At 35.4% G+C, this 27956-nt stretch overlaps 1 protein-coding gene across 2 annotated transcripts in view; it reads right to left on the bottom strand.

Annotated features, from left to right (window-relative positions):
- Positions 1 to 490: 490 nt before the first annotated feature.
- LOC120334833 (uncharacterized) overlaps positions 491 to 27956 on the bottom strand; it is a 69391-nt gene continuing 41925 nt past the window's right edge. For both annotated transcript variants that reach the window (XM_078113340.1, XM_078113336.1), the window contains exons 2-8: positions 19249 to 19426; positions 8034 to 8157; positions 6491 to 6624; positions 4070 to 4210; positions 2922 to 3092; positions 1667 to 1836; positions 491 to 1351 (exon numbers count right to left, since the gene is read on the bottom strand). In XM_078113340.1, coding sequence (XP_077969466.1) covers positions 1160 to 1351; positions 1667 to 1836; positions 2922 to 3092; positions 4070 to 4210; positions 6491 to 6624; positions 8034 to 8157; positions 19249 to 19408 — 1092 coding nt within the window. In that variant the 5' untranslated portion in view covers positions 19409 to 19426 and the 3' untranslated portion in view covers positions 491 to 1159. The remainder of the gene's footprint in view (positions 1352 to 1666; positions 1837 to 2921; positions 3093 to 4069; positions 4211 to 6490; positions 6625 to 8033; positions 8158 to 19248; positions 19427 to 27956) is intronic.

Genomic DNA, 27956 nt, shown 5'->3' with positions numbered 1-27956 from the left:
TGGGTAATCTAATTCGGCCCGCCTGATGCTGTCTCAGACGAACTAAACTAATTTTGACGTTTTAGGTAAAACTAGCTGAAGGAATGTATTACGATTGCGATATTGTTCATAAAATGTAACTTTTCAAGTCACACTTACATGACCTGTCAGTTTAGGTGTGCGAAATTTTTTGCCCGTGTTACTAAAACCTTATGTCCGAAACCCTCTGGTCTAGTCTTAAGAGTCCGTGTCCTGCATCAGCGATACTAGCTAGATCTTATTGCGATTTTGTTAAAACAAAGCGAATCAAGTTAACTTCATTTGTGAGGTAAAATATTTTTACTGTGCAAACACATTAACAGAAGTCGAACATTTCAAGATCCCCCGTAACTCCTGTCACTTAATTTAAGGATAAAATGTGGAATGGGATTCATGGTAGTAGTTCTCACAAACGAATGGGGGGGGGGTGGGGGGAGTAGACGTCGACCGTACATTTGAACCCATACATTTTTGAGACAACCTAACTTGAGTAAGTTAAGTTTTAGATTTTTGATTTTTTGTTATGCTTTATGTGATGATGCGTATACATTGTGTTGACAAATAAATGATTTACTAGAAGGGTAGCTCACTGATTATAGACAGATTTACTATAAAAATTTCACTAAACAGCGCGAAAAGCTAGAAGAAGCAAATACCATGACGGTTGCACTCAAACTATTCAAATCATTTTGGCGGGAAAATATTATGACGTCACAATTATTTACAATTCACAGTGGAATATGTAAGGATTGTAGCCATGGATTGAATAATGTAAGATAGATACTAGAACAACCCTGATTTTATATATGAAATTGTGACTTAACAATCGTTGGGCTAGTTCAATTTTAGCGGATTTGCGATTATGACATCACACTCATGACACTTTTCTATTGTTGATGTGCCCGAGAGTAATATAAGCATAATATCCATGATCTAAAAGCGGGGAAATTTGTGTAATGTTTGATATGACGCAATAAAAGTATCTTTGTTGTGACGAAACAAAGCGCTTCAGGCACGAAAATGGTTAGAAATGGAACAAATAGTAGACATTGTCTTTGCGCATCGACATCATAACCGAGCAGTATTCGTCTTTGGAACTTTTATAGGATTCCTAGCCATGACGTCATCGGTGACGTCACTATCACACAGAAGTGGTTGTAGAATGAGTTGTAGATGACGTCACGGAACCGTGGATACTCTGAACACTGGTGGTGGGAGATGTGTGATGGTGAAGATGTGGGTGAAGGTGTTGAGGGTGAAGGTGTTGGGTTGGAAGATGATTGTTTTCCTCAATGTGGCCGTAATCATCTTCTGGTGTCGGTGCTGCCCGGGCCTGGAAGAGCAACATAAAATACTCTAAGATAGTATTAAAACACCGAAAAGATTATAAGTTAGCTATAGCCGTATGCAATGAGCAAGACGGATTCATGCACATATACAGCACATAGTTCAAATTTTTTGTAGTTTCGATTCATGGTTTACGTCCTTCTTTTGTAGTTAGAGCTTTTGGGGCTCTGTCGAACAAAGTTACATACAACATATTGGTTGTAAATTGTTGTGTTAAACCGTTAAACGACTCAGAAACAAATTACAATTGTTACATTATAGCATACAAACTATGGATCCTACTGCCCGGTCCGGTACTTACCAGCTTCTTTCTTCCACGTCCTCTTCGCGTCCATCTTTGAATCGCTTTCACAACTTTGTATTCTCCTGTTTTCTTTCGGTACACATGATACATGATACAAACAGTCAGGAATAGGATAAGTATGATTCCGCCAAGAACAATGAGTGCAATCACCCACATCGGAAATCCACCTGTGACATCATAAAGACAATTATTATGACGCCGCATGGTGAATGCACTAATACTACATCATATGACGTCATTAATTCATTGTGTGACGTCATTACAGAAACCATTGTTCCAGTGTGTAACCTCATTACTGAAGCATAGGACGCCATTGTTTGAAGTGTGCGGCGTCATTAATAAAGACGATGACGTAATATATGCATGTGTGACGTCATTGCTAAAGACTGTGATGCCGTTGTTATGTGTGTGAAGTCAATTTTTATATCGATGACATCATTATTTGAATACGTTCCGCCATAAATACAGCCCATAGCATCATTGCTAGAACGATTGACTGATACAATTTCAACAGATTTTTCTTGTTACCCAAAACCTTTCACATTACTAGAGTGCATGACTTTATTACTAGAAGGTATTCAACACTTTTATTTCAAATGTTAGATTTGTTGGTTGGAGTGATGTGGACTGATTATCTTAGTACGGAATCATTAGAGTTATAGGATTAGTGTTAAGTGATAAATCGGATCGGTTGATGAGACTTATATTAATATAAATTAATGTTATAGGAAAATAAAAACCTGAAAAAGAAATCGATAATTATAATGAAATCGAATTCAATGCATTAAGTAAGTATACGCTATTTATACAATGCGTCTCATGAAATACTGGAGTGATTGGATAATTAATATCAGAAATGACGCGTATATTCTGCGGAGATTAGCTAAAGGTATAGAATAACTAGAAGCTTTGATGATGCTACTTTTTGGACAAAAATATTTATAACCGAATACAAGACTGGCATTTCGATATTCATAACAAAAGGGGAAGGAGGGGGTCAATAGACGACGGTAAATTGAGAAGAGCAATCTGGATGTTGAAAATCGGAAAGATTACTTAAAATTTCAAACAGTAACTGTAATCTATTAATATATGAAATTATTGTGTCATCCGGATCAAAATCCATTTACAGAGCTTCAAATACCTTATTCTGTCAGTAAAGCGTTTTTCAGTAAATCTAAAACTTCTTAGTGGAAAAGATCGGATTCTGACTTCATAATTTGAATTTTCAAAGTTTGAGATATTCACTTACCAGCTTCAGAAACTTCCATCTCGCATTGGTCACCAGTGTATCCCTTTTGACATTTACAATACGCTTCTCTTGCAGCAACGCCTTTATTCGTTCGTCTCAGTAAACATCCTCCACCATTCAGACATCTTTTTGGGCATTCTGGGGCGACCACGCGGTCCGGTGGCGGAATTGCTGTAAAATAGTTACAAATAAACATTTAAAAAAACTTTTCTTGGTTTCAACAAATTAAAGCTTAGTTGCATTTGCAAATAACATCCTATAGCGCAATCCGAATACAGACAACGACTATACAACGCCGTATTATTACAACACAGTTGACCACTTATTACACACTGTCATATCAATGCATAACATAATAATATTATGTTATAACAATGCACCATGACATCATAAACACTGACAGTCGTTGATTAGCCCATGGTGTACCGGTAGCCTGCACAAGATAGCATACACGGGAAGTGCTACGCATTTTTACTTGTATAAATTTGTATCGTTAGAATTTCACAATCGTATTGGTTGAATCTAACTATATTTTCACCATAGAGACGAGAATACAACGAAATGGCGTACAAGTTAGAAATGAACTGTCAGAAGGCTCAATTCCGTGAGTAATAACCTAAGTTTAATCAAAATTTAGTAAGGATTACTAGTTGAGTAAGTGAATTAAACTGTATTATAACTGTTTTTTTTACTAATATTGACAGAACGATTAACGGTTTAGCTTTTTTATCTCATCCAGGGTTTTGACCGGTTATACAGTATACGAATAATTCGGCTTATCAGTCGTACTGTTCCTCGGAATAAATATGAAATACTATCTAATTGCAAAACCTGACAGGGCTAGTAACTAAAACTTAGGTGGTGCCGAAAATATTCAAATGCATTATTTGAGATGCAATGCAATGAGGAAGTAAATCTATATTCTATTTGAGAGATGTATCACTGCTTGTAACCAAGCCTAGATCGAATAATAACAACAGAACGTGCTTAAAAGTTTACATCACGGGTTTTCAATCATTGTTCTCACATTCACTTCTTCAAAAAAGTAAAATTTATCTGGTAAATTTACCCTGTAGTACAGCCTTTAAACTTTCTTCTCGCCATGATAAGTATGAAAACAGCCGATAGTTACAATAATCAATACTTACTCTCTAGAATTCCTTTGTCTGGGCCCATCACCCCGAAATTGGGATCCATTGTAGAAACGGTGGTTGTTGATGAGGACGACTCGGGTCGCTTTGGTGTTCGAGCTGGGGTAGGGAACGCTACTGTTGTTGTGGTTGTCGTACCTGTGCAGGTTGTCGAGAATTTTCATACGCGGGATTCGAACCTTAAACCTCAAGCTTGAGGATGCTTATGATGTTAGTAATAGCCATGCTTCATGCAACTCAAGCAATGAGTTATATGTGCTAAATGTATCTCAGACTGTCTTAAATGTTGTCAATTATATTTAGTTACTAGGCAATGTTGACGAACAGAATTGATGCGAGGCAAAGTGTTGTAGCAAGAAGAGGGGGTGAAAGAACCCAAGGGGGAGGCCTGAAGCAACAAGGTGAATTAGACATAACGAAATTGTAATCGTACTTTGGGTCTCGGAGCGCCAAACCTCTAAGTCTTCTTTCCCCCCATATGTGCTAATAGTGAAACAGATTAGCATTTTAATTTCAGTGTGTTTTCGACAAATAGAACGTTATAGTCAGCAAATTTTAAGTCGTGCTGTAATTACAAGTATCTTGACTATTTGAAATGACAATTAAATAATATTCGAATCGGTGTGTTTTAATTTTTTGTATATATCTTTTTACATTCAAGCTTGCTCAAACGGAAAGAGTATCCATAGCACAGTTGAAATCAACTACTGACACGCTATTGGCTGCATCTAATTTTTTTTATCAAAGGTTTGAGAAAACAAGAGTTAGAATTATAAACGAGTTTGTAACTATTGTGTTTAACACATTTATAAAATAGCAATACCTTTTAATATACTCATCCTGCTTTATAACGAAATTATAAAACACTATAATATTTCATTGATCATGCAACATACAGAAACGCAAAAGCAAGCAAAAATAGGAGTGAAAACAAAGCTGGAGTATGATATTGAATAGTTACAGTTTTCTTACATTGTAGATTCTAGCGGTAATCAGTAGTTTATTTATTCGTTATGCTAAAATTGGACAGCGTATGACTGAGTACTTATGGAGCAATTTTCGCATAAAAAGCGTAATTTTCGTACAGTATAACGTATTCAAGACTAGTTTATAGGAAATGAAATAAGTCTGCTTCTTTAAGAATTGATAAGGGAACGTAGTAAACGGCGAGAAAGGTTAAAATTGTGATTAAAACTGAACTTCCACATTCAGAAAAACGACAACAGCGCGAAAGCGAGGAAGTTGTTTTTCCATCAAAACTGACATGTTTTCTTTCTTAATAATTTATAGTTTCCAAATATATTGCCGGCATTGAGATCAAAAACCGCACGCGGGAATATATTTACTCCAAACATAATTAGAATGGCGGGGTGTTTATGAGACGTTTTGCAGCCGTTTTCCGCACTGGGCTACGGAAAATCTGCTTCTCAAGCCAAGTTTATTTTTCCCAATCAGTAAAAAAAACAATCACAAACATAATATGTGGAAGAAAGATGAATAAATCTATTTATTGGGAAGTGAGCAAAAACTTGTTATAGACCAGCGCCACCCAAGGTTCTAATATTTAATCAAAAAGATCCGGAAATTTAGGTCCAGAACCACTGTTATTTATGGTTATATATCGTATGCTTTTTGCACATTATCTTACTAACATAACTTCATAGACGCCCAAAAAGTATTCAGTCCACCAAGCAACAAATAATAATTAAACAATGCTAGAATACCATAACTTTAAAGTTTGGTTTTATTGGGAGTTCAAAGATGGAATGGATTTCAATTCATTAAATTTTATATGACTCAAGCCTGCCCAACACTGCTATGAATATACAGAGTGGTCGCTAGAAAAGCAGAAAGTTCAAAGGTTAGACGAGATCACGAATAAAATGCGTGTTTACTCATTACTTATCGATTTTAATTGGTAAGTATGTTGATAGGTATTTGTCTGTCTGTCTGTTTGTTTGTCAGATGCACGCGATATCTCACGAAAGCGAGATTGAATCTGCTCCAGATTATGCATGTGCATTTATCTTATTTCGGAACAGAAGCCTATTGATTTTGGGCAAAATATGTCGTATAATTAGCGAGTTATTAATTAATTCGTGATGGCACAAGGTGTCACTATAGAGTAAGAGCGCTGTTTTGGGGGATCCCCTAACTTTCGATCGATAAGTCTTCGGTCTCTGACCGATATTCTCGTTTCTTATTCGATACGTTTTTATTTTCTTTAAGGTCTTAGGTTGATACTTTTCAGGTTCTATTTGATTTCTGTAATATTCTGTGTAATATAACATATGCCTTCAAAACACTTCGTAAAAGTTATTCTTTGTAGAAAAATAAATAACTGTTTGACAAATGTTTTACCAGTGACCACCTTGTATATATATTTTGCATTACCACCCAACACAAATACACACTCACTTAGTTCTTTGACAACTTCAACGTGGACGTGCGACTTTGATGAAACCAGGTCGTATTTGGTGTAGTAACGAGTAACGTTCATAAGAAAGCATTGGTGCGTTGGCTCGAAATAGCTGAACGATCGGCATTTGAAGCTGGAAAAGTAAAAATATGGTTTAAGACTGTCAATATGGTTTATTTGTACTTTCGACCTACTTGTTCTATGTTATCACCAATGTTCTCTCTAAGAAAATTTTACATCACGCAAAGGCTTGTGAGTGAGTAAGAATATTTTGAGGCTGCCAAGAGTTCTAAATGATTAACAAACTTTGTGAAACATTACAATAGTATATTATATTTTAGAACGCGGACAAAGTACGTGCACATTTAACTCAAATGTCTTGTCCATGTTCCGTGTTTTTCTAATGCTTATACACTTTGTCCATGTTTATTGCTAGCACGCGGTGACAATATAGGCTTGGCTCAAAACAGCCCACTCCATGTGATTCCAGAGAAATCAAGGTACTTGGACCTAACATACATGTGTAGGCCTATAACATCACAATAAACAGTGACAACCGAGATACACATTAAAACATGGAACTGGCATTCTAGCTGCGTTGGAAAATATATATGACGGGCCACGCATTGCAAACGTAATGTTGCGAGTGCACGAAAATGAGATTTTACTCCGCAAATGGTTTGGTGGTAATGCGCAATTGCGAACCTTAGAGGGAACCTTGGTTATCAAAGTTGGCCTCTTTACATGGTATTCGTACGCGACGACGTACTGTTTTCACATATTGAAGTTTTGGTTGTAACCGAGTAAGCAAAACTTGATGACAAAAGGGCAATAGTTTCAGACCTCTATAAATCGCTATCCTATAATATAGTAAATTAGAAATTTTCCGCCACTCCAAAGAGTATTTTCATGAATAAACACGCATCTCATTCAATGTTCCAATATGTTTTGGTTTAATAACCAACTTCGAATCACTCACAGATTTGCATTGGGCATATTCCGACCCATCTACTTCACGACGCTATGAATTTAGAATGTCGATAACGCAGATAGTCATAAATCGCTATTTTAAACTTTATAAAAGTAAAAATTTCCAATTTCTACAAGGACACTTTCACACGACCACATTATTGAACGTTACGATATGCTTGTTTTTTCAATCAACTTCGAATTTCCCACGCGGTTGCATGGGACATATCCCGACCCATTTACTTCACAACGTTATGTTAATATATACAACGACGAATGAATTTTAGAATGTCGGAAACGCAAAACGATATGGGCGTAGACAACTTTTTGAGTGGGCGTGAAGCTAATTAAAAATATTTGTTAGATTTTATCTTGCACTCTTTATTTTGAATATTTGCATTTCTTTATTGTAAAGATTGCGATTGAATAAACCATACTATATGTTATTTGTAGTTTATTGTTAGATAGGTATTTTTGAGGTGGGACGCCAGACTTGACAAATTTTATAAAGGGGGCGTTTTAAAACCGGTTCTCAACAAATGAACAAAGTCCATCTTTCATTTTTCTACTTACCCTGTCTCATAACAACATCGCTTCTCGCATGCTTCAAACGTCGTTGCATTGTAATCTATATGATTGGGTTCTTTCACTCCGCGCAAATACATTCCCTCGAACTTGATGTAACTCATTCGGCATTCTGAAAAAAATACAAAGTGTTGTAGATGAATGCTTTTGAATTTGGGGCCGCTAAAAATAGTATATAGCTCAACATCCGGTCTCTTACACAGTGGTGATTTCGGTTCCGCCTTAGTATATGTAGGCTACCAGGTTAGGCCATAATTGTATTCGGAATTTACTTATTTTAGTTCTATTACGACTTACGAGTTCGGGGCATTGCTAAGTGACTCCCATAGTGTTTGTACATGAAATTATGGCCTAACCTGGTACACATACTTCGGGAGTACCGATCAAATTACTATATACTGTATAAATATGGCGTATAAAATATTTCGCTCTGTTCGATCAGGGCAATAGCATTTGAATCACAAAAATTGAATGAAAAAGAAAAGGCAAATATTCATGAAAATGACAAAAACAGACGTATCTGTTAGAATGAATCATATTTAACGATTGACGTTATGACACAACAATACTGATTATCCTCATTAATGCGATTAAGTTGTCAGTCTTTGTTTTCAAACAATACGATCCGTCGATTAATATTATTTGTGATAAAACAATGGAAGCATTATGACAGTAGTTTTAGTAAAAATCGCAGAAAACATCTTTAAATATTATTTATCAATGTCAGTCAGACGTCATTTGACTCATATTTTTGGCAAATAAATCTTTCTAATAAAACTTTTGTAAGTGGAAACAGTGGACTGACTTACTTTATCATAAAAGTTAATCTAATAAATTGTGTTTGGACTATTTTTTTGACCGTTAGGATAATTTGACATAAAATATTAGTATGATTATCAAATAGAGATAAAGAAGTCCCAAGATGTTTGGAATATTCAAAATGCAATTTCCTGACAACTTATTAGTTTTGACCAGCGTTTTTCAAACTGTGTCCCGCGAGCTTCTTGATGGTGTTCCGCGAGCTTTTTTAGTGTTCCGCGGGACAGGAATAGAAATTGCGGCTGAATTTAATTTTTACCATATGGTAAATGTTTTTGAAAATCAGCCTCTTCAATGGATTGTTAGCTTAAAACTGGAGCCCCAAAGGATTCCGTGATGAGCCGGTTTTGCAAGTTGGTGCATAAAGTAAATCCGTTACACAATTTTCTTTTAATATTTTCACTTTCTAATTTCTTGGGGTTCCGCGAGGCGCGATAATAAGTGTAGGTGTTCCGAGGTACGCTGACGTGGGCAAAACAATATGAGGAACGCTGGTTTAGACACATTATTATGAAAAGAATTTAAACATTGAATCCTTTTTAAATTATTCCGATTTTGGAATTTTCTTCGTTAAAAAGTTTTTAAATAGGTTTATCATTAACAGAAACTTTATCAGTTTAAATCATTCATTCATTAATGCTTTACAAGTGCAAATAAAAATCTTGAAATAACCCCAAAATCCAGTGAAAAATTAAACCAATTTTCTTTGAATCCACCAGACTTATTTTTCTCAAGTTCCATGTATATTTCCCTTCTTTAACTTCCTAATAATAAACTCACTGTGTTGTTTTCCGTTCTGAAATCTGATAACGGAGTTTCGTATTTTCAATTGATATTAATTTCATTTGAATTGCTTGTTTTGACCAAAAGACCCCAAAATGAGTTTCAATCCTTAAAAAAGCTATAATTTTCTTTCATTTAGTGGTAAAGTCGTGACATACTGAGGCGTCGCTGTAATTTGTATATTGAACTATTGACGACGTAGGAAGTTTGCGCAAATAAGTGATAATATGATTTCACGCTGTTTAAAATGATAAAATCGCTTTTCGCTTCTCGAGTACGAAGACAACTGTGTGAAACGTCGTATTTTCTATTTTATCAATGACGAAAGAGAAATTTAAGAAGAACGAAAATAAAACAAACGGCGCTCCACAGAAGTGTGTGTACCAATATGGAGGTAACTTATTTTGTTTGCCTACTTTAAATCAAGTTGTGTAAATGGACGGAAGCCTATGGGCAGGAGGTATATTCACTTGGCTAACACAGACGGTTCCCGAACTCGTAATCGAACTAAAATTAGGAAAATCGGAATAAAATTATGTCCCAACCCTAACCTGGTACACATACTACGGGAGTAAACGTATTTGTTTTAAACTGAAATAGAGGCCGCGAGATTTGCGAATTCTACTGAACTGAGTAAATCTCTTTAGATTGATTCTAAATAGTCATTCGTTCAGACCATTAGTTTCCAAAGTGGGGCCCTTTCGAGTATAATAGTTTTAGTTGAATCTGTTATTATTTGTAGAAACTTTACTTGCATTTACGACAGTTGTACTGCCGTTAAATTATTCAAAATGCCTAAAAGAGCGTGTTTCGATGATTTTAATATTACTAATATTCATAGGAGTTGTATATTAATGAGCTTCGGAATCGAACCAAGGTTTGCTCAATCCACAATGTCCCGGTATTTTGTTTCATATATATGGTAAGCCTATGTACATAAATTCAAAACGTCGGAATTGCTTTGCTTATTTGTTTTATAAACTGTTGATCAATCAATCAATAAATTTGTTTTTTATTTGATCAACAACTAATCATTACATTCCTGTCTTAACGTACACATGAACAATCTAATTCCAAGGAATAAAATTGTTTCACTAAAGATCAGCAGAAACTCGTTTTATTTGAACTAACTGGGTGATTGATTCTATGTTTAAGTGATTTATGTGTCTGGAGGAAACATTGCAATAAAATAGGTCAGATTCAAAAAAATATTTGATTCGATTTTGAAATCATCAGGTATTCGGAAATGTCCAGCCTTACTCAAGACCTGTAGAAAGTCTAGTACTTCAGCATAGAAAAATTCGACCTAGAAAAAATATAGTGATACTTACTGGATTTTTTACATAGTATTGTTTATTTATCAAGTCAAGTCGAGACAAAGGAATTGCGTTATTGGAATACCACAGCTATCATATACTAACCATAAGGTATTATTCGATATTTGTAACCAGATCTTATCGCGTTTTAAAACCTCCAGGGCAACATGAAAATTTTCCACTGTAAGATTTTTGGTAAATTTGTTCGAGGCGAGGCCAAAACATTAACGAGAAAATGAAAGTTTACAGGACCAAAACAAGACCAATAAGATACGAAGACAATGCATCAAAAACGCAATAAACACAACTGTGTGCTCAAAATAAATCAGCAAGACGCAAAACAATCACGATAAAGTACATTGGTGATGTTCGATGGTTGGATCAAAAGCTTAAAGCATATCAGGCAAAATAAGCCATATACTTTTGAAATTGTAAGCTCGGGACCGCAGATTGAAAGGGCTGTAATGCTCAACACTGATACCTAAAGCTGGGCATTTCCGAATACCTGATGATTTCATCATCGAATCGAATATTTTTTTCGAATCGAATCTCGAAAACTTGGAACGTAAGATGTCCAATTGTATGTGTGACTTTTTTATTGTGATGGGTCCTTCAGACACATAAAATAATGAAAATATTGAATTTATCACTCAAACAATTCCCACACAATAAGAACCATATTTCATCAAAAGCTCACTAAAAAAAGAAGACATATATGTCATAATTGCATTTAAAAAATATGGCTTTGCAAAAAGAGTGAGGGATTTAAATTGATACAAGTTGGCGACAATTTGGAATTATCCTTAACCGATTTGAATAATTTATCATTCGATTCGAATACTAAATTTGAAATTACAAGCCCTACTGATACTGTATATATATTAAAAAACGCAGTAAACAAAAGCGGTCAGAAACGAATCAGCAACAAGTGAAAACATGACAATAAAATACATTCTCATACAGGCTGACGACGCTCTTAGAGATCTGAACGCCAAAAACACAAAATAAAATAAAAATTATTTGTAATATTCGAAGCTCGGGCGGGGCTGTAGATCGGGATGGTTTTCATGCTCAACACTGATATAGGATACACGTAGCAAATAAAACTGAGAAGACATAAAAAAAAAATCAGTAAGACGTACAACAGTCACAACAAAATGCATTGTTTATAAGCTTGGCGTTGGCTCAAAAGGCTAAAGACTACGAACACAACACATTGATAAAGCTATATTGTTTGAGATATTGAGGACACGGGGTCGCCAGTCCAGTGCCAGATGTCATGATCATCATTGGCATTGGTTTTTCATAGTAGATTGGAGACGGACGGATAGAATCGAAAATGACTTTACCATTATATGGAAATTAACAATACTATTTTATTTCGAGCCTCCGAACGTAAATTTTTGCATCTTCAGTAGCATTACGACACACAGTGAAGTGCATAGTCAGGAAAACATGGTTTAGTCTTATTAATTTTCTTTGTTTACGGTTCACAAATAATGTGCGGTTTAATTCCATTAATTTGGTCGGACTTAGGCTCGATTTACATAAAAACATAGAATCACGGTTTTAATGTTTTGACAAAAAGAATGTTGTTTTTGAAAATACGATAATACGTGAAATAATATTTGAAACAAAGTGAGCCTGTGAATCGATTTGGTTCATATGATTGTTGTTGTTTGGACATTGAATCACCTTTTTCTTCAAGTCCAGCAATTGAATATGAAAGTGTTTTAGACATTTTCACAAAAACAGTTTAAAAACACAATGACAAGTGAAATTTTGTATAACACGAAGTTGCCTGTAAATAGTTTGGCTGCTGTTTATATCATTGTTATTGTTTGAATATTAAATCACTTCTGCCTTTAACTACTAGATTATTTGCTTTCAAATTTGTCAGATATGCAAGCGTCTGCTAAAGTTTAATATATTCGAATTTTCTTTCCATCCCATGACACGAGTCATAGAAATTGTCAATTGTTCAGATTCATTTTCCACTAAATGATTTTGAAGGAATAGCCTATAACAACATTTCAAGCATTATACGCTTCCTACTTCAAAATATGGCTCTCTACAACGTGTCAGTGATGACACCGGGATATCAGGTCGCTTAACTGTATGTTAAAGCTTTTATTTGATTACAACTAACATCTTGATATCAAATTATTTAAAAAAAATCTTTTTCAGTTTCACATCAATTTTATAATTTATTTGATAAAATCAGATTCGTGTCATCCCTTTCTATTTTTAACCAAATTTTTGGGGCAATTCGGTCTAAAATGACAGACGCTTTGTCTCCGGTAATATGATCGTCTCGATATGAATCATTTTATGTAATCTCAATATATGATACCCGAAATTTATCTGAATACAAGAGAAACAATTGGCTATCAATTTTTCACATTTAATTGTATCACATGATTTGTGAAGTTGATACTCCCGTAGCGTGTGTACTAGGTTGGGATTAGGCCATTTCCTTATTTTAGTTCTATTACAAGTTTGGGGACTGTCTGTGTTAGCTAAGTAAATATACACCTCGCCCATAGGTTTCAGTCCCTTCACACAACTTGATGTAAAGTAGGCGAACAAAATTAGTTGCCTCCATATTGGTACACACACTTCTTGGACGCCGAAAACTCCTAACTCACACTTTTCGGAAAAGGTTGTGCACAGTCTGACTGACTTAGCTAACACAGACAGTCCCCGAACTTGTAATAGAACTAAAATAAGGAAATGGCCTAACCTCAACCTAGTACACACGCTGACAGATAATAAAGGGGTACTGTTTTGTATGAGTTGAATTATTTTGGGTCGGTATTGCCCATCCAACTTATTTCACTCTGGGCATATACTTCAATTATGAATACCATATGGAACGTTTAAATAAAACTTAAATAATTTTACTATCAGTAGAGATTAGGCGAAACTTAACTCCCAATACTTCCCCAATCACTTTGTGCTAGTGCAGGGGTCGGGAACCCATGGCTCGCGAGCCATATATGGCTCTTTTGGTGACGGCATATGGCTCCCAGAAAAATCTAATATCCCAAGACTAAGCTTACTATTGTTACGAGATTTCAAACTCTTTTATAGCCAAATTTGGCAGGAAATTCCCAATACGTTTGAGAACGCGCGTCCAGCACGTGTGTGACGTGTCTATGTTGTGTAAGATAATTACCAGACAGGCATCGTGACAAACAAGGGGATTTGGAACATATATTGTGATATCACAAAGCGATGTAGTTTAAAAACACTACGGAGATGCCTAAACGAAAAAGGGTGATGAGTATCGTAGATTTCAACTTGGGCTGCATGTGAGCAACCGTTCAAGGCCCGCAGCGACTACATGCAGCATCAGAAATCACATTAAATGTATATTGGCATTGTATGTGTTGACTTTTGAGTAAACATTTCAAGCCTGATTAAGTGAAGAAATGTTATATGGCTCGCACGGAAATGCAATTGAAAAATGGAAATATGTATATTTTATGGCTCTCTTGACCAAAAAGGTTCCCGACCCCTGTGCTAGTGGATGGTGTAGCAGGAATAAAAATACCATACTATGCAATTCAAGAGTCCTGCTGCACACTAACACAAATATAATTCCGTAATGTTTTGTCTGACCAAAATCAGACTTCCTCAGACAAGCAGTTTACAAGTGCAGCGGCACTCTTGAATTGCAGTAAATAATTTTGATTGTTTCAATCTTTAACATTTATTTTCTCGTTATGAAAATGTCAACGAAACAAGGAAAAAAATATTGTTAAACTGGGAATTTACTACAAAGATGTAAGTGCACAAAGAGTGATGATTTGTGGGATGGTGCCAGCGCAGGCCTATCATCTCACTGAGGCTGGAATAACATTGGTCAGACAATACCATTTTAGAAAGTTTTCGGTTTTTTCATAACGTATCAGTGGCTTTTCGTACAGAGACCCTAAGCCAGGGGTCGGTAAATTACACCCGCGGGCCGGATCCAGCCCACTCGTGTATGCTGAAATTACGATTATAGTTTTTTATGAATATAAAATTGCGTTGAAATATCGATGAAAATCACACCACAATGACCCCGATTGTTACATTGTCATTCTTATCATTAGTCTAGCTGTTGGACCATCTTATTGAAGTAAATAAACTGTTTTTTAATTCATAGTTTTTAATATTGAGTTTGGACCTTCCGTCCAAGTAACCAAGTGTATTATCTGTAACTGGCCCACCCATGACATAAGCAAAGGCGACAACATCCTATGAAAATATTCAGCCTCAGATTTTTAGGTAATCGTTTAGTTATTTGAACCGTTTCTCGTAATCGCGATGAGTTATTTCTCAAGTACTAAAATGTCATTAGCAAGTGTAAGCCTTCGTTAAGCAAATTAGGCATGTAGGCCATTATAATCTCCACGGAATTTCATATTTTCTATATTTTTAAAGTTAATGTCCAATTCTCGTTTAGTTCAAAATATAATCTCAACGGAATTTTATAGTTGTGTCATATTTTTAGTGTCAATGTCCAATTCTCATTTCTTGATGTTTATGCCAAGAAAAATCTTTGTAATTATCCAGTATAATTAGATTTGATGTTCGCTGTTCACAATTTCAATTTTGTTATGAAGTCAGTTTTCAAAATATCTTAACCAGTCATTTGGGTAATATCACGAAAAAAGATTTTATCATCGTTTGACATAGTTTTGGAGTCAGATAATCTCTTGTGAATACGAATGTGTTATAAAATGAATTGTAACTTGATACCTGTCGCTAACTTATCCCTTTACACAACTTGATGTAAAGAAAGCGAACAAAATTAGTTACTTCTATATTGGTTCTCACTTCTGGTGCGCCATATATTTTATTTTAATGTTCAACAAGGTCTCATGCAATATGCTTCATCTTGAATCATGTACATGCGCACATCCGGATAGATATTTCCTATTTATCTCGGGGAAAGGAAATCCGGTAAGACGGTTCAATAGAACTGTTAATAGCATTTCAATATTTATCTTGAAGGAAAGCAGAGCGATAACACTTTGTATGTTTATTGTGTAATTTCTGTGCGGTGAAAAATAAACATCGATTCCTGTTATAAGTTGAACCGAACCTATTTCACGTACAAGTTAATCGTCGGTGACATTCAGTACATCATAGCCGGGGGCTGAAACACGTGTTTGGTAACAAGGGAGCTTACTTATAACTTGAAATACATATTTACTCAGGCTAATATGAAACAACAAAAAACGGGACAGTGCGGATTGGAAAAACCTTCGATTCCGTGATTTGTAATATTCAACTCATATGAATGTTATTGAGATTAAAATATTGAAAAACGTATTTTAAATAATTTAACTGCAATACAACCAATGTTAGATGCTAAATTCACGTATATTAACACATCATAATTATGACATAACAATATAAGTCTACCGAGCGAGACGCCGGGACAGCTTGTTAAAATCAGGACGGTTCCGGCTAAACCGGGACGTATGGTAAATCTATATATATACTAGTATACCGTGTATCCATAAGTCACAATTCAAATTAGGTAAAAAAAAAATTTATGTTCTTTGTGCAATTGATGTCGGGTCGAATTAAATGAAAAAATTAACCAAACATTGATCAAAATATATATATTGAGAACTGACTTCAAAGCAAAATTGGAATTTTTAAGAGACTTTACGGACTGTATACTGATATACCAGGGTTCATAAGTCATACTTCAAATTAGGTAAAATAAAAAAACTTTAATGTGCTTTGTGCAACTAACGGCGGGTCAAATTAAATGAAAAAATTAACTAAACATTGATCAAAATAAATGAAATCTTGTTGAGATCTATTGAGAACTGACTTCAAAACAAAATTGAAATTTTAAGGAGACTTTACGGACTGTATACTGATATACCAGGTCTTCATAGGTCATACTTCAAATTAGATAAAAAAAAACTTTAAAGTGCTTTGTGCAACTAATGGCGGATGAAAATAAGTAAATATTTAACTAAACATTAAATAAAATAAAACTAACCCTGTTGAGATATATTGATAACTGACTTTATAACAGAATTTCGAAATTACATCGGGACTTTAAGAACACCATGTATAACATATAACTAACTGATTTAAAAATACATAATGGGTTATGTTACCACAGAAATAAAAATTTGGCAAAATATCTAATACAGGGGTGTAGCAACAGGCTGCGCGCGGGACACAACCAGGCCCGCCAAGCCATTTAGTGGGCTCTTGTCAACAATCAGATTTTTCCCTATAAGCATAAAATCCTAATCCGACCGTTAATGTTAAAAAAGCGCTGACATGGGTAAAAATACATAGAGATGTTTGCTCATGCCGCTGCTTTAAATCTTTCGCTGTTTTGTACGGTGCCTTTATTACTGTAAGGCTGAACGATAGCTTCATTCTCTTCTCTTGCCGCCGCGGCGCTCTGGTTGTGCTAATTATATAATTCGTTGTGTACAGAACATGGAAAAACTAATTTTTTTTGTGTGGCCCAGCAGGATGTCTGAAGTTGGTTATATGGCCTACCAACAAAAAAACATCTCAAAAATTATTTCAGATTTTCTCAGATTACATAAAGTTTCGACGCCATTCATTTCTCAAATATCACGTTACACCATTATTCGTCATTATCATATTTATTTTCCTATTATTACAAAATAATCATAAGACGTTAACAATAGGAAAGGCTATAATTTTGACAGACTAAAATGATCTCATGTTCATTCTTATTTCACACCTCTACTCCAAACAAGGCTTTGAAAAAGCAATCACTCACTGCATTGGGAGGGAGATACAGTGTTTTAGGAAGAGCCAGAATCTATCTGTTTTGACACTTGACATTTATTTTGCCAATATTTTGGGATTTTACTATGGATTTGTTTCATATTAGCTGTTATTTTTTCTGATATTGCAGTATTTTACTGTGATATTTATATTTACTCTTCTATTTTTGTATTTGCCTGTGTTTACTGATTTGTTTGTGTTATTCGATATGGACCATAACAGTATGGTACTATAAAAGAATTGGATTGAATTGGATTTCATCTTGGGCGTGGTGCGGACACGGGATTTAAAGACGAAATATGTAACCCGTGGAGACAATAATTGTTGTTCAACGAGTGGGACGTTGCGTCAACCTGGCATACGTCGTACGATTTGTAATTCACTTGTTTAATTTCTCGCCAAGACCTCTCATATAACGTCGCATTCACCTATTCATACGCTTAGTGAAGATCAAATTCAATTCCTATTTGAATATAGTCATGAATCAGGTTCGAAGGGGAACTGACGAAGTATGAGATTGTATGGGCGAGTTGCAGCCTCCTATAAGTCAAACAGGGAGGTCAAAATTATGCTCCTTCATATTGACATAAAAGAAATTCAATTTTTTGGCTCCAGATAAGACCAGCAGTGTTAAATAGACGTTCAAAAATAATAATGAAACCCGATGGACAGAGAAGCAGCATACAACCAAAGGTAGGAAGAAAAACCCAATTTCTTATATGCAACCTATTTAAATATAGTAATGAATCAGGTTTAAAGGAAAACTTGCCCAAACGACCCGCGGGCCAAATCCAGCCTGTCAGTTAATTCAATCTGGCCCGCCTGATGCTGTCACAAGCAAACTAAAACCAAATTTTGATGTTTCAGCTAAAACTAGCTCAAGGAATTTGTTGTGATTGCGATCAAATTCAGTTTTGGCACGAGGATTATTGTTTCCCACGTTCGCCTCTGGTCCAATAACCTTGCCCACCTCTGGTTTAGAACAAATGAATATCGTTCGGGCCGGTAATAAGTTCTAGAACGGCTCATTCGTACATGTTGTGGGTCGTGACCTACATTATTTTGTCAATACGACCGGGTCAGGTACCGTAAATATATGAACGGATATTTTTCTGTTGTTTGACAATAATACAGGGTGCAATATATAGTTTGTTTTTTTTCAATTAGCAATTGTTTAAGTATTTTCCCTCCATTTAATACATCTGTTAGGGCTAAAACCATATAGGGTATCGATAAATTCTATTTGAATTTTAAAAACTTCAAGACTTCATGGACACTCGTGGAGCCCCTAGGTTTCTCTCAGGGAGCCACGGGGCTCCGTACGGAGCACTTTGAGAACCTATGAGCTACAATACCAACGCTTTTCAACGATCCTTTATTTTCTATAAAATAAGTGTTTATGTGAAAATTTCGAAAATAAAAGTGACTATATTCCTACATTTTTACACAATTTCGATTCTATTCTTGCTTCACAAACAAAAGAAATGACGTCATACCTTCCGTCGATGGTTCGTCTCCACTTCCGGATGCTTCTTCCGCTTCGAACACAATCCTGTGGATCATAGGTCCTTCAGTGGTTGATGCTATTGTGGTGCTGAGGTCTTGTGCTGATGCTTTGGTGAGTAATAAAGCCGTGAAGACCAACAACGAATACATGATAGATTATTGTGTAATCTGGAAAAGAAATGGTTCTCATGATCAAACAGTGAGCGCGATGCAATAAATGGCGGTGATTTAAAGCGCGTTGGATAAACTGGGTCGACATTGAAGATTAAAGGGCGCTTCAGAGGTGTAGTAATATGGAGGTAACTAATTTTGTTCGCCTACTTTACATCAAGTTGTGTAAAGGGGACTGAAACTTATGGGCAGGGGGTTTTATTCACTTAGTTAACACACACAGTCCCCGAACTCGTGATAGAACTAAAATAAAGAAAATCAAAATAAAATTATGGTCTAACCCCAAGCTGGTACACACACTACGGGAGTACCGCACAGTCACTGTTTATTTGTAATAAAATCGAACACGTAATAGAACTAAAATAGGGAAAATCGGAATAAAATTATGATCCCGGTTAAAGACCACGGTTCGAATCCCACCCACCACCTTACTCAGGGTGTAATAAATCAGGCAACAATCAGCAAAACAAAAGGACTAAAACGTTCAAATCTAGTCAAGGTATCTTACTCGACAATGACTAAAACGGTCTAATTATTCAATCCGAATACCTTATGAAATACCGCTTGAGAAGAAAAGTTTATAATTTGAATTTGGGATTTTTTGTACAAAGCCCTCTCCGCTATAATACAGAAATGTGGGATTTGAGAAAACATGAAATATTGTCGAATAGAGAAACATATTTTAAATTGGGATTATTCAAGTGCGAATTGTGCCAACTACATATACATTCATAGAGATTGGATTCAGAAAAGTTCTCGTTTTCTAGTGAATTCAAAGTATTCCCTGAACTTCCATTTATAAAATAACAAGTTTTGCAATAAAAATTTAGTACTAAAAAGAGCATTGTAAAATGTTCATGTTGCACAATTAAGATATGTTTTTAAACAATCTACGGTTGTGCACGAACTGATTTTATCTCGTTCTGGTTTAAAATAGTTGAACAGCCCGTTTTAATTTAAAGGTAAAAAAACCCATTTAGAATGATTAAGTGATGATTAATCGCAATACAATCCATGGTAATTCATCGTATCTAATAATATATCTATACTTGGCAAATAAAAGCGAATCAAAATTGGTCGCTTAAGCTGTGTCGTACCTCAACATTTACTCATTTATGCTGTATATATATATTGTTGCTAAACCGGTGGAAAAATAGCAAATGTCTGTAATTCGAAATATCAAATATAAATAGAACAACATGTGATTTAAACCGGGTTAAGTTAAGAAGGGAAGAAATTCTGCATAATACAATGTTTATTCACAATGTTAAACTATGACAACTGCTGTTACTTAACAGTTCGAATACATGGCAAATGTTGATTGAAAACTTAGAATTTAAAATCTTAAATAAATACGGAATAATCAGAACATAATTTCATTTTGACAAATTGAGTTAAAAACTATTTTATAAATCAGACCAAGAGTGTCCGGAAAGACATTCTTCATATTCAATTTACTTTCTACTTTTATAATTCACAACAACAACAGTCGAATTCATAATTTTATATTATCTCAAATAGTGAATTATTGTATGAAATTCAAACATTTTGCGATTCTTTGTAATGTCGATTTAGATAAATTAAATGTACAGTTTATACAACTGCTGTTACTATTATGAATGTTTAGCGAAATAACATTCTACGTTAGCGTATGCAACATTTCTGTTTTAGGGAGTGACCAATAATGAAGTTGTAAATGCCTGGGTCCGCACATCTTAAATTTTCCTCAAACTCATTTATCAATAAGTCTGACTAGCTTATCAAGTAGCGAAAGCAGAGAGCAAATAATACATATTCTAGAGATTGGCGACTGACGCTTTCTAACAGTTACTTTTTTCAAGTTTACCTTAATCTTGCGTAACTTTTTTAACATCCTGTATACTTGTATTCGATGCATCCGTATCCCCCAACACAAAGAGTAGTAGTTAGATACACATTCGAAATTGGTTATATCGATTCATTTAATTCTTGATTTCAGGAATAATTTAGAATATTTTTATTCGAAATGTTTTTTAAGCTTTGAATTTAGTTTTTTTAAGGTTGACGCTGACAAGTAGACCGAACGGTCATTTCGCGGTTATCCTGCCATTCGATACACTTATTTTGTGATCTTTCTTGGTTTCATTTTGTTAACCGGATTGCTAATAAAAAAACAATTTGATTGATTTCAAAATCTTATGGTAAACAAAAAATTAGTTGACTTCTGACAGAATAAAATAGAGAATACTAACTAAAATAATGTTTATCACAATTATTTTGCATAACCGAAACTTCTCTTCTGGAACAGACCATTTCAGAATTTTTCGATATTTCATATTCGAAACGATTATTTTAGAATGTATTCAAAATACTAAATTATTGGGTTTGGCCATCCCACACGCCACTCTAATCATATAACATTACCATTGTTGTCGTTTACCTGTGTGTCTTTTCAAATTTCAACTAAATATTTCCAACAGTCCGATTATACAACACTCCCACAGGTCGCAGCTCGAATATGCCTAAGTCGTATGATTGCCATACAATTCTCCTCGGTAAATATGAAAGTCCTATTCTATGTTTACTATCAAGAATACCAAATCTAGTCGTGCATGGTAATAAAAACCTTCTCTGCTGCAGTCCTACTCTGATTAAATCGAAAAAGGCAGGTTGGATAATTAATTAAATCATTTTTTATTCTATGGGCGTCGTCTGCCTGTTGTTAAGTCACACGGGCGTTTTCATATGCGCATTATGACACCACAAACAAATATTCAGGTGTTGTATAAATCCGACGACAATAGCCGATAAGTAGATGCACTTCCATATTTAATACATCGTAATGCGATTCAAGTACATCCATTATGTTGTAATTATGTGATACATGCCATAAAGGTTTGATTGCAAAATTGAATAAATTGGAAACAAAACGACCAAGTTTAAAGTACTGTCACAAACTGTCAACTGTAAAAAGTACAGATGAAAGTTTTTTCGGTTCCTGTCTCAAAATCCGACAATAGACTGACTCTAACGCACCCAACTCCGAAAAACAATTCGTCATAATTCAGGTACAAATACTACGGGAGTCACTTGACTAGTCCCTAAACTCGTAATAGAACTAAAATAAGGAAAATTAGAATATAATTATGGCCTAACCCTAACCTGGTACACATACTACAGGAGTACCAAATTTTTGGGTAGAATAAAAGCCTTACATGTTTTGGCCAAATATGTGCACTTCGATTTTCCACCTCCCGACTCCCAGAAGTTTGAAACTGAATAATTGTGAAATTTAAATTCCACAGCCAACATAACGCGGTATCGATAAGTTACCGTAGCGTCACAATTCACAAGACACATCTGTAACCGACTGGCTATCTCACACCGTATCTGGTAACCGTTACTGGTAACTGGAAAGGCCGTGGTTGGCAATATAATCAAGCCGTCTCATTGACTTTCTTCTCCCCGAGATAAATATGAAAACACCTCAACTTGAGTATTTTAGAAAAACCACGACTAAGTTTTCTTTTTAATTATCATATTCTATCGTCTTCACTTCAACTTACTTCTGCCTGTCCGTTCTATATCATTATGCTGTCATAATCAATTACATAATTAGATTATGAAAGTGCGGGAAAGTTCAAGAGCAATTGAATCAAACTACATTATGTCATCACAAACGCCAATAAAGCTTTTAGCGACCTTTATGTTTATGAGTACATAAAGGGTTCAATCGTATTGCTATTTAATGGTATAAACACGTCATAATGAGATACTTATATGCACCAATGGTAAGGAGCAGGTTTTTAATGTCAAAACGAACTAAATTTTAATCTAGCTTGCAAAAAATAAAGAAAATAAAACGAAAAAATATTTATTCTATGACTAAATAAAAGTAAGCCATATTTAGTGCGATGTATTGTGGTTAAAGGCTGGACCTGTTCTTGTTGGCGATATAAAATCATCGGGTTTACCGAGGTAGGGATTTCATGTTTGATTCATTTATAAGCTTTTCATATATCTGCCTAAAAAAACTATAAAAAAAAAAAACTTTTAGGACAGTGGTTACCAAACCGCGCCTGCGGTAGTGCTTGTTATTGCTCGGGTATTTCATGAGCTAACTATTATAATTATTAATTTCATTATATAACAAACTACGATTCTTGTCGTATCTAAAATAATCTCGCAGACTATCTTAGTGCCTATTTCTCAAAGTAATATCTCCCAGACCGCGATATACCTCCGCTGGCCCACGGTCAATCAACTTTGGGAACGAACCACTGTCTTAGGCATCAGTAAGTGCTTGCAAAATTATATAAAATCTTTCCACCTTCCTGTGCCTCCATAGTACAGTATACAGTGTTTTAATACTTGAGTCTGAACAGCAATTCAAATTTGAAAACAACTCCTACATTTACTAGCGTACGTTCACCTTTCCAGTTTTAAATAATTCATCTGCAAACTGTTTATTTTAAGAGCTTATCGTGGTCATGAAAGTTCATTGCGTTACTCATTGAAGAATTAGTATGGCAAGAAAAAAATATTTAGTCAAAGAAATTCGAATATCAGATTTTTAGGATAATTGGAAAATTGTACAATAACTACATAAACGGGTGTCCGTAAAGTCACTTTTTAATTTAAATTTTATTGTGAAATTAGTTCTCAAAATATCTTAACCAGGTTTGTTGTTTTTTAATCAGTAATTGTATTTTACTCATTTAATACATCTGTGAGGGCCGAAACAATATATGGTATCGATAAATTCCTTTTGCAATTTTAAAAAATTCTATGAACTCTATGAACAACCTATACATATATATACCAGTATTCATTCAAAATGAGGTCTCGGGTTTGCATTGTGCTCAGCGCTTTCGGGATAACATTTCCAATGGTTTCAAGAGCTATGCCCTGCCTCATTTTGAGTGTAATAGGAAAGAAAAAGTTTGCATTAATACGGATGATTGGTCTTGGATGGGTAGTGAAAGATGCTTCAGCCCAGGGGTGCGCAACCTGCGGCCCGCTAGCAAAATGAGGCCCACAATGAAAAAAAATGTGGCCCGCGGAGAAGTGCCAGGTTTGAAGGACGTGCGGCTCGCGGAACAAGTTTTTAAATAGTTTAATCCGGTTTGTTCGAGTATTTCCAATCCTTTTGCGTTGCAAAGCCAAGACATAAGTCAAATTTTTTCAGGCCCGTGACGTCACACTGCCCTAACAGCTAGCTTGTGCGAAGCGAACAACGTATGTCACAAAATCAATACCTAAACTTTTTGTACCGGCGACTACTAGAAAGAATATCTTAAAAAGGTGAAAACCGCGGTTATTTGTATCTGGCCCTCCTGTATTAAAAGCTTGCCGAACAGCGGGGAAACACACTCCGAGACATTAAATAAGTTATTTCAGTAGCAAACTTGAATACCACACATTTTGTTCGAAACTCATTCATTCCTTCAACAACAAGTATTGATGGAATTTGCCTTCATAATTTGCATCGGATATTAAATTATGATCTAAATAATTCAGAAGGCGGGAAATGACGCCCGGGGCGTGATCGGAAGATATTGACACCATAATAACGGCGTCGACATGCAAGTGCAACTCACTGTCGATGTAAAGTTTGGTTACAACACAACCGCATTAGAAAATTACTGTAAATAAACTACAATTTTATGCGAGTTCTAAATAATGATCATCTCAAGTAAACAAGAGAGCTATGCTAAAATATATGGACACGTCACAAAGTGTCGCTATTTTTTATTCTGACACATAAAAACGAATATCTTGAAGTCCACAGAAATTTTTGAAATAAGTAAAAGTAATAAATAGCCTTCTGGTGAAAAAATAAATCTTTAACCACTGAAAATTTCAAAGCAATTGGTCCAGTATTCGAAGAGAAAAGCGATTTTTTCATGACGAAGGAGAAGAAAAACAAGAACAACATAACATTGAAACGATCGTTATGTTCACTGACGTGTCCAATAATGATATTGTTATTGGACGTTTTCATTAAAATTTACTCAAAGGAAAGTCACAAACCAAAAAGTAGAATCTCATAGAACACCAAAAATAATTTGTGGGGAACCACTGATGATCAACTATATATAAGTGTTCCTTGTGGTGCAAAATTTAATCGATTATTCGCGATGATGTTGTGGAAATCCTCGCCTAACGCTTAGTAGTATGCAGTAGCATGTGAACCAAGATGGCGCACAACCTTAAAGTAGTGTGTGTGTATCAGGTAAGGGTTATCAGGTTGTGCGCCACCTTGGTACACATACTACGGGAGCGCCGAAAGCCTAACCTAACGCTTAGTACACTGAACCAATTGTTGAAGCGAATAAAACCATTATGCATAATTGCAAATATGTTGGTATAATTCACTGAACCTTAGAACTGTTTTTCGAAGATATTTTGAATTGAAAACTCTGTTCAGTTTAGTCAGAATTATTTAATCCACTGACCATAAAAACATCATGAAATCAGTTGACAGCAAATGATTTGAAAACAATAAAGCCCACATAATCGCGGTGGTGACTTAATCCGGAACTTTATGATTTAATGTTTTCAAAACACACAAAATGAGGCGATTCGATGTACATTTTGCAACAGACAGGCGCCAGTCGAGACGATAAAAAATTGAACTATAGTCAATTTGGCAGAAAATAACGCTACCGGATACCGTAATGCTGTTTTAGATCAATCGAATGTGCAGTTTATACAACTGTTGTTACTATTATAAATGTTCAGCAAAATAACATTCTACAATAGCGTATGCAACATTTTTGTTTTATGGGATGACCAATGAAATTGTGGAAACCATGGGTCGGTCCGCACAACTCCACCATAAATTTTTCTCAAAATTATTCCATACGTTAATATTGTAAAGTTAATTCAACTATGAAATTTCTATCTTATGAGTTTTCTACTATTCTAGATTGGAATACGGTTCAAGACTAACAGCCATTCATACGTAGAGAAGTAAGGAAATATTTTTCGCTACACGGGATTGTTAATCCAAGGAGGTCACCAAACTACGGCCCGCGGGCCGGATCCGGTCCGTGGCGTCTTTTTATCTGGCCCGCATCAACACGAAAAAATGGCGGAATATTTTCCTACGGTTGTTTTCCCGAGCATCGTCTTCCTTGTTTATTTCGTACCATTGGCCAATCAGCAAGGTGCAAAAAAGTGACACAATAACTAAATGCGGATATTGACTTTTGGAATTTATGTCCTTTTTGAATTTATTGTATAACATTGACAAAAATATTTGTCCCGCCCGTTTCCACACAGTTTGAGTTATACCCGGCCCGCGGTCAGAAAAGTTTGGGAACCTCTGATCTAAGCGACAAGGCTGAGATTGTATAGACTCGAAATTGCTGATTGAAATGAAAATTCTTGAACGTGAGCATGGTGTATAAAATCTATGTCAGCGGTTCCCAACAAGTGCGCTGCGGCGAGTTCTCAAGTGTGTCGCAAGAATTGACAGAATTCGTTGGGCCTCCATGTTTACAAACTTCAGAAGGCATAAAGTGCATAACAATCACAAATAGAGTTTTATTTAAAAGCAGCATTTTTGTCGTATAAGTGCGCTGAGAGTTTCCTCCCTGATATTTTGGCCGGACGAACAAACGGTTTGGGAACCGCTGGTCTATGTAGCCATTTTCCCAAACGAATTTAACCGTATTGTACTTGTAGGAAACATAAGCTCCATTGCTATCCTATGCAATTCAAGAGTCCTGCTGCACACTGGCACGAATGTGTTTCTGTAACGTTTCGTCTGACCAAAATCAGACTTCCTCAGACAAGCAGTTTACAACAATAGACATTGGTTCTTTTCTTGTGATTGTTGTAAACTGCTTATGGTTCTTTTATTCCTGCTACAGCATTCTTGCATTATACGCATACGAATCCACTAGCGCAAAGGCATTGTGGAAGGATTGGGAGTTAGTCTCGCGCAACCTCTACTGATAGTTCTGTTGCTACCGTTGTAAAAATAGCGAGGTCATCTATGCAACCAAATATATCAGTTGTGGTCATAAATACATCGATTGTTTTGAAATTCGAAGAATAAATACAAATCCTCTTAAAATGTTTGAAACCAAAATACAGCAAAGATAAGAGTATTCGTGTCATCAATAAGATGTCAATCATCAACGTATACTATTCCCGGCGCTAAATAAAAATATGTGTACCAATATGGAGGTAACTAATTTTGTTCGTCTATTCTACATCAAGTTGTGTAAAGGGACTGAGACCCATGAGCAGGGGTATATTCACTTGGCTCAAAGAAAGATCTAGGACGCAACCAATAATTAGTAGGGAGTTACTATTCTTTTTTTTTTTTCTAACTCTTTTTGTTATACCGCAAGAAGATGCTATTGTTAAAAAGTGCGGCGTTGTTAACACTTCTAGCTTGTGAAAACGAATCATTTTATGAGTTCCACATAAGTGTTCCCACCTTCTTCCGAGCGAGGCTCTACCTTACAAACAACTACTAATAACTAGGGAGTTACTATTTTTCTTGTGTGTTGGGTAGGGGATGATTGATATC

The sequence above is a fragment of the Styela clava genome, chromosome 1, assembly GCF_964204865.1.
Source record: "Styela clava chromosome 1, kaStyClav1.hap1.2, whole genome shotgun sequence".
Classification (NCBI taxonomy): Eukaryota; Metazoa; Chordata; class Ascidiacea; order Stolidobranchia; family Styelidae; genus Styela; species Styela clava.
The sequence above is the reverse complement of the archived record's forward strand: the minus strand, read 5'-3'. Positions and strand labels throughout refer to the sequence as shown.